The sequence below is a fragment of the Sus scrofa genome, chromosome 6, assembly GCF_000003025.6.
Source record: "Sus scrofa isolate TJ Tabasco breed Duroc chromosome 6, Sscrofa11.1, whole genome shotgun sequence".
Lineage (NCBI taxonomy): Eukaryota > Metazoa > Chordata > Mammalia > Artiodactyla > Suidae > Sus > Sus scrofa.
In genome coordinates, this window is record NC_010448.4 from 46,092,854 (window position 1) to 46,107,212 (window position 14,359).

General features: G+C 38.4%; 1 protein-coding gene across 1 annotated transcript in view; it reads right to left on the bottom strand.

Moving 5' to 3' along the window:
* The window catches only part of ZNF568 (zinc finger protein 568), a 28,314-nt gene continuing 14,294 nt past the window's right edge, over positions 340-14,359 (bottom strand). Inside the window, 4 exon segments of the mRNA XM_021097146.1 lie at positions 340-1,741; positions 1,743-3,139; positions 12,005-12,100; positions 12,369-12,495. Coding sequence (XP_020952805.1) covers positions 1,676-1,741; positions 1,743-3,139; positions 12,005-12,100; positions 12,369-12,495 — 1,686 coding nt within the window. The 3' untranslated portion in view covers positions 340-1,675.

A 14,359-nucleotide genomic window follows, 5' to 3' on the forward strand; every position in this document is an offset into this window, starting at 1 on the left:
ATTTTTTCTCTGATTTTCAAATTTTTAATAAATAATTATATACTTCCTTGACTCTAAGATATAATTGGTCAAAAACTGAATCCTAATTTCAGAACTGTGCAAGTGTGCGTTGGGGGAAAAGCATCACAGGACTGATAAAACATACTAATTTCATATTATATAGTAAACAGGACTATCATTTTTAACTACTAATTTTCTAGAAATATTTTTGATAAAATAGTTCAGCATCTGATAGGGTATATGAATCCATTATAACATTTTCTTCTATGGGCACTGGCTTCCTCTAGCACATAAATTCTGAGAAATAACTATAAAAACACTATAGACAAGACATCGATATCACCATTGTGCATCAACTTTTAAGATTTATTTTATATGTTATCAATCTTTTTTTAAGGCATAAAAATTACAAGTAAAGCTAAAAGTCCCCTTTGATCAACACCTTTAATCCTAATCTCCTGCCAGAGACAACACTATCAATAATTTGGTATATGTCCATTTTAATGCACTTAAGATAGTTCTACATACACATTTCAATAATAAAAACATAGTTCTATTTTTTGTGAATGATTTCATTCCAATTTACATGAATGTTATACACTATGTTTCCTCTGGATCTTGACTTTTTCACTCAACATTATTTTAGATAACTACTCAAGTTATACAATATAGATCAAGTTCATTACTTTCAACATTCCATTATTTGAGCGTATCACATTTTATTCATCATTACCTCTTCCATATATAGATTTTCAATCCAGATATATATATATATATTTATTTATTATGCATATTTGTGAATTTCTTTAGGAAGTATATCCAAAAGTAGAACTGCAGGATCTTTTTAAAAACTGTCTCCCTGCTTTAAAGTCATAGAGAATATCCTGCTATTTCCTCCCAAGAAGTTCAGTTTGGCCTTTGAGATTTCAGTGTTCAAATCTTTTGGAATTCTGTTTCTTTATATGTTGTAAGGTTGTGTACAGTTTTATTTTCCCTAATATGGAGATTAAAATACTCCAACAATTTTTATTAACTAGGCCATCATTCTCCTACTGATTCATGGTGTCGTGCCTAATATACACCAAGTTCGCATATATTCATTGGTTTACTTCTAGGCATTCTATTCTGTAAAACCTTTTTACTTGCCCATTAATATACTAATACCAGACACCATTTTATGACCATAACTTCATAATATGTGTAGTATATGGTAGAAGGTATGTCTGCTCTATTCTTTTTCAATATTGTTTCAGCAATCCATAGACTTATTTCATAAGAATTTTAGAACCATTTTGTAAAGATCCTAGAAAATTCCTATTAGATGTTTGTAACTGTATTAGGTCTATAGGTTAATTTGGGGGAAGAACAGACATTTTATGATATTGGGTTTTTCCATCTACATCCATGGTATTTCTCTGCATTTACTCACGTCTTTTGCCTTTGATAAAGCTTTACAATTTTTTCATAAAGATCTTGTTCATGTTTTGGAGATTATGCCAAGATATTTTAAAGTCAAGTAAAAATTGCATTGAATTTAAGAGAAGGCCTTTATTCATTTAGTATACTCTTCGTTTCTCACCTGTATGACCTCTCTTGTGTATAGAAAGGGATGCTCTTTGAGAGAAGGCTTTCCCACATTCATTACATTCAAAGGGTTTCTCACCAGTGTGACTTCTCATATGTATAATAAGTAATGAGCATTGAGAGAAGGCTTTTCCGCATTTATTACATTCATAAGGTTTCTCCCCTGTATGACTTCTAACATGAAGAGTAAGGGATGAGATTCGAGAGAAAGCTTTACCACATTCATTACACTTAAATGGTTTCTCTCCAGTATGAATTTTTTCATGCTCAAGAAGGTTTTGTCTCTGACTGAAAGCTTTTCCACATTGATTACAATGATAGGGTTTCTCTCCAGTATGAATTTTCTCATGTTCAGTGAGATTTGATTTCTGACTAAAGGCTTTCCCACATACTGTACACGCATAGGGTTTTTCACCAGTATGAATTCTCTGGTGTCGAATGAGGTTTGACATCTGAATAAAAGCTTTCCCACATTCATTACATTCATAAGGTTTCTCTCCAGTATGAATTTTCTGATGTGTAATGAGATTTTCTTTCCGGCTGAAGGCTTTTCCACATTCATTACATTCATAGGGCTTCTCAGCTGTATGATTTCTCATATGTACAGTAAGGGATGAACTCTGAGAGAATGCTTTCCCACATTCACTACATACATAGGGTTTCTCACCTGTATGACTTCTCATATGTATAATAAATACTGAGCATTGAGAGAAGGCTTTTCCACATTTATTACATTTATAGGGTTTCTCCCCTGTGTGACTTCTCATATGTAGATTAACAGATGACATTCGAGAAAAAGCTCTACCACACTCATTACATGCATAAGGTTTCTCCCCAGTATGAATTTTCTCATGCTCAATAAGATTTTGCTTCTGGCTGAAGGCTTTTCCACATTCCCTACATTCATAGGGTTTTTCTCCAGTATGAATTCTCTCATGTTCAATGAGATTTGACTTCTGACTGAAGGCCTTCCAACAATCCTTACATGCATAAGGTTTCTCTCCGGTATGAATTCTCTGGTGTCTAATAAGGTTTGACATCTGAATGAAAGCTTTTCCACATTCATTACACTTATATGGTTTTTCCCCAGTATGAATTTTCTGATGTGTAATAAGATTTTCCTTTCTGCTGAAAGCTTTCCCACATTCCTTACATTCATAGGGTTTCTCTCCAGCATGAATTCTCTCATGTCTGATAAGATCAAATTTATGACTAAAGTCCTGCCCACATTGAGCACACTTAAAGGAGGTTACAACGTGAGTTGAGCAATGGTAAAATGGTTTCCTATACTTATTACATTCGTAATTTCCCTCTCTTATACAGCTTTTCTCATAACTAAGTAAGTCTAAAGTATGTTCAAAACCTTTATCAAGTGAGTCACATTTGTAGAAGTTTTGTCTTGAAGTAACAATGTCTGTGCTCAGAGGAAATATTTTTGCAACATTTTTATATTCAATGACATTTTCCTTAATTAGAGTTTCCTTGGAGATGGATGTGACTTTCCTCACATGTGTTTCCTGTTGCTTCTTGAGCTGTTCATCAACTTCCCAAACTTCTAAAATGGAGGACCAAAAATTATTACTTTTGAATTTTTCTACTACTGCACTATTGATAACATTTCAGAAATTTGCTAAGGTGGGGTTGATTTTTTATGTTGGCTCTAGTCTCCCAATAAGAAAGAAATCCAAAGTGCAAATGTCCCTAGTTTCTAACATTTATGAGAAATTAATTCTTACAGATAATATCATGGAGAGAGAACTGCCATTAATAGGCCTCGCTGCTTTGGCTGATTTTAAAAATGTACTCATACAAGGGAGAAATCAGTAAAATGAATAGAATAATTAAGATAAAAAGGTAAATACATAAAACAACTGCATAGGGAATCAAATGACTACGGGATAAAATTAACATTTGTGGTTAAATGAATGGGTTATGTATGTGTTTACTTCTTTACTCCTTCCTAAAATTCCATTAAGGCGACAATAAAAGAATAAAGATTCAATCCATAAGAACAAAAGAAATAGGAATGTAAAGAAGGCTAAACAAGAGATTTCAACAAAATACTGGAAGACAGAAGGTATACAGGGAATTGGTAACTGACAGTTGAGCTAGGAAATTCAAGTTTTGTGCTATGAAGATGTAAATGTCAAGCAACAAAGTGATTTGGCAACAAAACATTGGAAAAGCTCAAGAATTGAAGTATTTAGTTATTTAAAAGTCAGGGATAAGAGTGGGGCTGAAAAAAAGGAGGATTAATTTACAGTCTGAATAGGGAGCAGTTAGACTCTGTGAGGCAAGTATTATGGATCTCCTACATAAGATCTATTCTAACCTCCTATATTTTTCCATTCTTTTTTGTTTGCTTGTTTGTTTGTTTGTTTGTTTGTTTTTTGTCTTGTTGTTGTTGCTATTTCTTGGGCCGCTCCCGAGGCATATGGAGGTTCCCAGGCTAGGGGTTGAATCGGAGCTGTAGCCACCAGCCTACGCCAGAGCCACAGCAACGCGGGATCCGAGCCGAGCCGCATCTGCAACCTATACCACAGCTCATGGCAACGCCGGATCGTTAACCCACTGAGCAAGGGCAGGGACCGAACCCGCAACCTCATGGTTCCTAGTCGGATTCGTTAACCACTGCGCCACGACGGGAACTCCTATTTTTCCATTCTGAGGAGGCTGAGACAATTAAAATTACATTTCCTAGACACACTTGTATGCTGTGTTCTAGATGTAATTCAGATTTTTCATACAACATTTTAATTTAGAAATGAATTAAGAGAGGGAAAAAGTGGGCATTTTGCTTATGATGCTATGACAGAAGTGGCAAGCTTTGGAAGTTTACAGGCATTTTCCTGGTTCAACAAAAAGCAAATTCTTGATCATAGAAGGAAACTACTTAGCAGCTCACTTCTGTGGTATGGCTTTGAAACTTATTCCTAAAGGATATCCTATAGTCTGTCCTTCATCCTCCCCAAAATTCTGTAGGATATTAACTCTACATAAATTTCTTCCTTCTTAAATCAGCAGACAGTACATTCTTTTCTCTGTAACCGAACCTTGACCAAAACACCATGACTTCTGAGTTCACACAGGAAGTAGCCAAATATCCACCATCCAAGCAGGAAAAGGAAAGGCTACGGACATGGGAATAAGTGAAGCAGATCCAGAGGAAAGGCTTCTTACTAAAAAAGTAAGAATTACTTGAACATTTACTTATTGAATAATGACACCTCCAGCCCCTTTCTGTTGCTTAGCCTCACAGATGCTGGCATGTACTCCAGGTAGGAGATGGGAAAATGAAATATAAAAGACCCACAGAACTGGCTTTTGGACTACATAAAAAACTCCTAGGTTCTAATCAAACAATTACAGTACAATATGTTTCCTATTCAAAAAACATCAAAAATTCTTAACTATAAGAATTTTAGAATTTCCCTCTTATCCTTTCATGCATTAATGTGCAGTACACTAATGACACTGATGGATCCTTATTTAAATAATGGTTTTGAGAGCTCGTTAAAATTAAAAATAGATTAAAAAAAAAACAAAGCAAGCAGAAAAACTGGGCAAGCAGTAACTCTATGAATGACAAAAAGTTATACAAGGATATGTAATTAACAGTCTCTTTTTCACTCAGTAGTAATGATATATCAACAATTATAACAAAGCAAGCAGTAAAAAATGAATTGAGGGGAGTTCCCACTGCTGTACAGTGGGCTAAGAATCTGACTGCAGCTGCTGGGGTCGCTACAGAGGCAGGGGTTCAATCCCCAGCCTGGAGCAGTAGGTTAAAGGATCTTGCATAGGTTCCAGCTGTGGCTCAGATTCAATCCCTAGTGCAGGAGCTTCCATATGCCACAGATGTGGCTATAAAAAACAAAACAAAACAAAACAAAAAAAAAACAAAAAAACTGAGCAGAGTATTTATCTTTCTTGGCCTGTAAAAACTGTATTTCAGGGTAATCAGATAATTGATGAGAGAATTCTCTTGTGGCACAACGGGTTAACGATATGCTGTTGCAGTGGCTCAGGTGGCTGCTGTGGCATGGGTTTCAATCCCTGGCCCAGGAACTTCTACATGCCGTAGGTGTGGCCAAAAAATTTTTGATAAGAGAGTTCTTTATGAGAGAATTTCAGCTAATAAAAGAAAAAGAGATCTCCAATAAAAATAATGGATCTAGGCAATAATCAGCAATGGTTGCTGAAAGCCTTAAGTGTTAAGTTGATAAATATCTTTAAAATAGATGGATTCTGGAGTTCCCGTCGTGGCGCAGTGGTTAACAAATCCGACTAGGAACCATGAGGTTGCGGGTTCGGTCCCTGCCCTTGCTCAGTGGGTTAACGATCCGGCGTTGCCGTGAGCTGTGGTGTAGATTGCAGACGCGGCTCGGATCCCGCGTTGCTGTGGCTCTGGCGTAGGCTGGTGGCTACAGCTCCGATTCGACCCCTAGCCTGGGAACCTCCATATGCCGCGGGAGCGGCCCAAGAAATAGCAACAATAACAACAACAACAACCACCAAAAAGACAAAAGACAAAAAAAAAAAAAAAAAAAAAAAAAAAAAAAAAAAAAAAAGATGGATTCTGATTCACAACACATGAATGTATCTCAACAAATGATCTATCTCGGAATTTCTGAAAAGTGGTACAAACTAACATAAGATGCAATAAGATGTGCACAGCATCGTCAAATCCTGTTGTGTTTTACTCTTGTTCTTTCATCATGGCTGACATACTGTAACCAAAATGATAACATTCTTTTCAACACTGTTAGCTCTACACTGGTTTTTCATACTCCTGGAGTTCCATCAACTGTGGGTTACTAAAAGTTCAGATAACTGGATATTTTTTAACCTTTATATTCAGTTATCTTATAAGCTTCTGTTTGTAACCGACCATTCCAACCTTAATGCCACCACGCAAAAAGCACAACTATAGCTTCAGTAATTAAAGGGATAAAATTAAATTGAAAAATCTTTTTTTTTTTTTTGCCTTTTCTAGGGCCGCACCTGCGGCATATGGAGGTTCCCAGGCTAGGGGTCTAATTGGAGCTGTAGCCGCCAGCCTACGCCAGAGCCACAGCAATGCGGAATCCAAGCTGCGTCTGCAACCTACACCACAGCTCACAGCAACGCCGGATCCTTAAGCCACTGAGCGAGGCCAGGGATCAAACCCTCAACCTCATGGTTCCCAATCGAATTCATTAACCACTGAGCCATGGCAGGAACTCCCCAAATCATTTTAAAAACATAAAAGACAGCATGAGGCTGGCAAAGTTCAGATCTCTCTGACTCTATATGAGATAAGCCACCATCCATTTCATTAACCATTTACAATCCTCACTCCCTCAATCAGGCCATGCTTATGATTTTACTCCACAAACATGTCATGCTAATTTTACTCTCCAAATATTGTTATGTTTTTCTCATTTCCTAACTCTTAAGATCTATAAATAGTTTTAATGCCAAGCTCTCTTAAAAACAAACAAAAATCCTTATCAGTCTTGTTAGTCTTTTTACAGCCCTTCTCTTAAGACTTTTAAGGTACTGGAGTTCCTATCATGAAAACAAATCGGACCAGCACCCATGAGAATGCAGGTTCGATCCCTGGCCTCCAATGGGTTAAGGATCCAGTGTTGCCATGAGCTGTGGTGTAGGCTGCAATTGCAGCTCAGATCTGGCATAGCTGTGGCTGTGGCATAGGCCAGGGATACAGCTCCAATATGACCCCTGGGAACCTCCATATGTCGCAGGTGTGGCCCTAAAAAGACAAAATAAAAGAAAGAAAGAAAGAAAAAAGACTTTTAAGGTACTGTCTGTCTCATTCATTCGTTTATTAAATAAATGCTTCACATACAGCTTAAGATTTCAACACATTTCATGCAGCTCTGACGGGTTTCTTTTCACTCTAACTTGAATTCCTGGACTTACTTCGAAGGTTTTTAAGTAAAAAAAATTTTTTGGCCACACCCACAGCATACAGAAGTTCTCAGGCCATGGGAGTTCCCATCATGGCTCAGCGGTAATGAACCCAACTACTATCCATGAGGACGAGGGTTTGATCCCTGGCCTTGCTCAGTGGATTAAGGATCCAGCATTGCTGTGAGCTGAGGTATAGATTACAGACACAGCTCAGACCCTGAGTTGCCGTGGCTGTGGAGTTAGGCTGGCAGCTGCAGCTGTGATTTGACCCGTAGCCCAGGAACTTCCAAATGCCACAGGTATGGCCCTAAAAAAACAAAAAACAAAAAAATTCTAAGGCCTGGGACTGAACCTGCACCACAGCAGTGGCCCAAGCCACTGCAGTGACAATGCCAGATCCTTAACCCAATGTGTCACAGAAGAACGCCAGTAAATATTTTAAAATAACAGAAACAATAAGAAAAACCTCCCCAAATATAGCTCAACAATAATCAATTCATGAAACATTTACATGAAGAATAAGACACAGACTACTTTCTCATGGTGGGTTAATAATTTAAGTCTCCAACATCAAAGTTTGAAAATATATAAAACACAGTACTATCTTATATATGTTTTCAGACTCCAAGTCACTCTAGTAGAACTAGAAAGTTAGCTCAGAGATGGGGAAGATTTATGTAGGTTGGAAATGTTGGGGACCATTTATTAGAAATCAGGCTCAAATTTAAATAACTGCTAGAACCAAGGCAGATAAGAACACTCATAATCAAAGGCAAAGATGTGAAGAATTTTACAACACTAGAGACATTAAAGGTACATATTCCAATGTTGCCACTTCTGGATTTATATACTGATTTAAAGGCATGAACACAGCTATATTACGACAGCACATAAAGGAAAAAGGAGTCTCGTAAAAGGGAGTTATGTAATTTAGGACAATTTTGGAAAATGTTCAGTGAGGCCTGGAGAAAAGGAGTCATGTAAAACACAGTTCATAAAGGAATAAGAAATAAACAGTAATCAGAAACTGAGGAGAAATCAGAATCCTTTAGAGAGGAACAAAGAAGACATTTCCAAGAAAGGTGATCCACAAGATCAAATATAGAAGAGGACTTCTTGTTTCAATATAGTAGAATTTATCACCTCTGTCTCCTCTCCTCTCTGCAAATATGAAGAAGAAACAGAAAAAGGAAATACATCTTCAATAAAATGAAAAGACAGTTCAACCCCAATTCTAGAGTGTAAGGAAAGACCAGAGGACACATTGAACCAGGTGGTAGGGAAGAAACCCAGAGAGAGTGGCTGTTCTTTCTTATCTCAGACGGAAAACATGGTGAATAGAATTCTCCAAAACAGAAGGCACATCCTGTGGGCAGAATAAATGAATTATTTTTTGCAACAATGGGATCCAGATGTGTTGAGACTGGTGGCAGGAATATAATGGTCTTTTTCTGACCTTGTTAAATGGCAGGGAAGGCAGATTTCAATAAGGAGATGCAAATAGCCATTATTCTTGTATAAGCAAACTGTTGGCATAGGAGGGCAGAAAGATATACTGAGGGCTAGAGGAAGTATACAACTGACAATCTCTGATTCAGAAGAAGTAAAAGGCAAACCAACTTGCAACACAAAACAATAGAGGCTTCTTACTAGCTCAGAGCATTTTTCTGGACAATCTTCAACACTCTCCTTCTGTGCATAGTGGGTCCACCAGGAAATAATCTTATTCAAAGATGAAGAATGATAGTTATGAAAGGAACCAGCATCAGATCTATATAATACCATAAGCACCAAAAACCAGGAATATACAAGTTTAGAGGAAAAACTGATATTGACTGATCAATAAGTTTCATAAAATTCTCAAGCTTTAAAGAAAAAGAAACCTACAGGCAACTAGGCAAACAAATCAAGTTACCTATGAGGGAAAACAAGCAAGCTTTGAATTTCTCCAAGAAACATTCAAAGCCAGGAGACAGTAGAGGACTGTCTAAAGACTTCAGAGAACTGTCTACAAAAACCTCTGAGGAAGACAGTATGGCTCAAGTATTTTATACACAATCAACTATCAACCAAATATGAAAGTTAAAAAAAAAAAAGACATTTTCTTATTTGCAAAACATCAGGGACTCTAGTTCCCACAAGTTATGAGTTCTATGAGGACAGGACTTGTTTTGTTCATTGTTTTACGCCCATGCCCAGAAGAGCATTTCATCTATATTGTTACAACTATAAATGTGGTTTCCTTTTTCTTATATCTTCTACTCGATTGCTGAAGTATACATGAAAACCACCAATATTTGTTAATTTGATACCCTCATTGGATCTCACTGGATTCTCTTACTATTTGTTGCAGTTGATTCATTTGTGTTTATAAGGGATACGATCTTACCATTTGCTTTTTTTTTTTTTTTTTTTTTCGGTCTTTTTACCATTTCTTGGGCCGCTCCCGTGGCATATGGAGGTTCCCAGGCTAGGGGTCTAATCAGAGCCGTAGCCGCAGGCCTACACCAGAGCCACAGCAATGAGGGATCCGAGCCGCGTCTGCGACCTACACCACAGCTCACGGCAACGCCAGATCCTTAACCCGCTGAGCAAGGCCAGGGATGGAACCCACAACCTCATGGTTTCTAGTCGGATTCGTTATCCACTGAGCCACGACGGGAACTCCCGATCTTATCATTTGTAAATAAAGATGGCTTTATGGGGTTCCTTTCCATTCTTCTAGTACTGATTTTTTTTCTCTTATCTATTATTTAGGTATAAAGTTAATAAGGAATTTACAAAAGCTATAAAGGAAATCTTGGAAGGCATTTCTGAAGGACACAAAAATACATACATCTGAATAAAGACAGAGAGCATGTTCTTGGATATAAAACCTGACATTATAAAGATGTCAACTCTCCAAAAGTTAATTTATACCTCTAACATGTTCCCAACTAAAAATTCCAACAGGTTTCTTTTTGGAAATAGACAGGTGAATCTAAAATTCATATGGTGAGATAAATAATCAAGAACAGCTAGCACCACTCTGAAAAGAAGTGCAACTGAGGAAAAAAAAAAGGGACTAAGTGTCAAGGATAAGAGAGAGACTTTCCTTTCAATGTTATTTTTGTTGTTGTTGTTTTACGGCAGCACTTGCAGCATTTGGAAGTTCCCAGGCTAAGGGTCAAATCAGAGCTGCAGCTGCCAACCTATACCACAGCCACAGCAACTTGGGATCTGAGCTGCTTCTGCAACCTAAGCCACAGCTCACAGCAACGCCGGATCCTTAACCCACTGAGCAAGGCCCAGGATCAAACCCACATCCTCATGGATGCTACCAGTTTGGCTCATAACCCACTTAGCCACAACAGTAACTCCATGGAATGTTCTATTTTTTTTAACCTAGTGTGCATATATTATATTTTCAAAAAAATTAAAGGAACGAAAAGTGGGAATAAACAGGAAGGAGGCAACAATTTTTAAGCCAGAAACTTTTAAAGCTATGTGAGATTGTGAGAATTGCAAAATACAATGGAAAATGTGAGTATTGTTACAAAATACAAATCCGAGGACTTTCAAAATATAAAGAAGAAATTATGGAGTTCTCGCCGTGTGGCTCAGTACCCGACTAGTGTCCATGAGGACGAGGTTCAACCCCTGGCCTTGCTCAGTGAACTAAGGATCAGGCATTGCTGTGAGCTGTGGTGTATGCTGCAGATGCAGCCCGGATCTGGCGTGGCTGTGGCTGTGGCGTAGGCCAGGGGCTACAGCTCCAATAAGACCCCTAGCTTGGGAACTTCCATATGTCTCGGGTGCAGCCCTAAAAAGACAAAAGAAAAAAAATAAAAAGAAATGAAAAGGAATCTAACTCTGAAACAAATATGTTTTTAGCAGTTCCCGTTGTGGCTCAGCAGTAACAAATCCGACTAGTATCCATAAGGACGAAGGTTCGATCCCCAGCCTCGATCAGTAGGTTAAGGATCTGGCACTGCCCTGAGCTGTGGTGTAGGTCACAGATGTGGCTTAGATCCAGCATTGCCGTGGTTGTGGTGTAGGTTGGCAGGTGCAGCTCCGGTTTGATCCCTAGCTTGGGAACTTCCATATTCTGTGAGTGTGGCCCTAAAGAGATGGGAAAGAAAAAGTTTTTAAAATATTACACACCCATGAAATATTGAATGTATAAGGAAAAAAAAAACCCTATGAACACAAAGGAAAGAGAGTGCTGAAGCATCGTAGAGAGGAAAAATAATTCTGAAAATAATGCTGTAAATGAATTAGGGAAGTTTTGTATCCTGAAATTAGACAGAGCTCCTGGCCCTCTAAAATTTGCAAAAGGAAGATAGCTCCAGTATAAGAAAAACAGTATCTGGGAAGTGTCACAATAATCCAAGGCATTCATATACTTTATCACTCTAGAAGACTAGAGCCTTTAAGAAAATATTGAACAATGTGAAATGGTATCAACCCCCTGAACAGCTGTTATGCGGTTTTCTCATTCAGACCTGCCTTTTCACTTATTCACCTGGACAATGCCTCCCAAGCATTTCTTCTTCTACTACCCATGGCTCCTCTTCCTGCTCCAACTTGAAGATCACTTCTGGTTTGGTGACTTGACAGCCTATTATGAGAGAGAGCAAAGGACTTGGATGTTAATGCTGGAGACAACCATTCAGATCTTGGGCTGAGTCCTGGGGATTTGAGGGCTTGTAAGAGATGAGGAGAGGAACGTCCACAGTGAGACAAAGTAATTGGCCTTTACCCTCAAGATGAGCACATATGATCATATAAAGAAAGGGAAAGCTAGTCAAAGACATCTGGCAATTGAAGTCTTCACACATGTCAAAAATGCAAAAGAATTCTACACAAAATTGCAAAGCTACCCTTACCCACTGTGACTAGGTTGCTGTAGTTCTCCAGCATCACATCACGGTACAAGTTCCTCTGAGCAGGTTTCATTTGCTGCCACTCCTCCTGAGTGAGGTCCACAGCCACATCCTTAAATGTTACTCTTTCCTATAAAAACACAATGTGAAGTCAACAAAACTATAAACAGTGGTCAAAACATGTAAGAACTGATTTAGCTAGTATCCAGAAATCAGATACCATATATCAGGTCTTCGTATTTACCTAATTTTGCATTTATACTATAGGGGAAAATATGCCATAATAGAAATATCCTGTTAGGAGTGTGTTAATTATTGAGTAAACTCATTAATAGAATTCATTTACTATTAAACAGGAAACTGGAAACGGTGGTCACTGATTTGTACTGGGTTGTAATAGAAATGGAACAGCTAGATATAGTTCATAGGTAACTGGCTCAGAATCTGTCCAAGCAATTACGTGATCTGGTGTGAAAGAATATGAAAAAGTTGGGAAGGAAGAGAAGAGGAGAGATATGAAAATTTGAATATGCAAAATCTGTAGGACAACAGATAGAAATGTCCACTACACAGTTTGAAGGTATGAAAAAAGGAGATGAGAATTTGTCAGCCACCAAACTAAAATTGGGAATCCATAACTGAAGGATATGAGTGTTTGCAGAGAACATACACAGTAAGCAAAGGACCAGGACAAAATCAACAGTTAAACATCAAAGAAAGGGACTTGGGTTTTTTTTTTTTTTTCCTTTTTTTCCTTTTGTCTTTTTGTCTTTTAAGGGCCACACCCACGGCATATGAAGGTTCCCAGGCTAGGGGTCTAATCAGAGCTACAGCTGCCAGCCTATGCCACAGCCACAGCAACGCCAGATCCGAGCCACATCTGCAACCTATGCCACAGCTCATGGCAACACCAGATCCTTAACACACTGAGCAAGGCCAGGGATCGAACCCAAAACTTCATGGTTCCTAGTCAGATTCGTTTCCGTTGTGCCATGATGGGAACTCCTCTTTCTTGCTTGTTATATTTACAATCACAGGATGAGAATTAAAATTATGAGAGTGGGAGTTCCTGTCGTGGCGCAGTGGTTAACGAATCCGACTAGGAACCATGAGGTTGCGGGTTCGGTCCTGCCCTTGCTCAGTGGGTTAACGATCCGGCGTTGCCGTGAGCTGTGGTGTAGGTTGCAGACGCGGCTTGGATCCCGAGTTGCTGTGCCTCTGGTGTAGGCCAGTGGCTACAGCTCCGATTCGACCCCTAGCCTGGGAACCTCCATATGCCGCGGGAGTGGCCCAAGAAATAGCTAAAAAGACAAAAAAAATAAAAAATAAAAAATAAAATTATGAGAGTGGTGTAACAGAAACTAAAAAACAAATGATAAATTTCTGGAAAAGAATGTTACTTGATCACAAATATCTATGTGTTCCTCTCTATTTAAAAACTTCAATATCCAAATAAGAAAATATGGAAAAATCTTTTTTTTTTTTTCTTTTCTTTTTACAGATGCAGACGCACCTGCAGCATATGGAAGTTCTTGGGCTAGGGGTCAAATCAGAGCCACAGCTGCTGGCCTATGTCATAGCCAGAATACAAGATCAATATTAAAAACTCAATTGGGAGTTCCCATCATGGCTTAGCGGTTAACGAATCTGACTAGCATCCATAAGGATGTAAGTTTGATCCCAGGTCTTGCTCAGTGGATTAAAGATTTGGCACTACTGCGACCTGTGGTGTAGGCCAGCAGTTACAGCTTCAGTTCGACTTGGGAACCTCCATATGCCGAGGGTGTGGCCCTAAAAAGCAAAGCAAAGCAAAACAAAACAACCAAAAAAACCCTCAAATGTATAATTAGACATTTGCAGTAAACATCCAAAAATGAAATTAAGGAAAACAATCCCATTTACAATAGCATCAAAAACAATAAAATACTGCCCAAGGTGGTAGAGAAAGATGCTGAGCTTACATCCTCTGATGGGCACACCAAAATTACAACTAT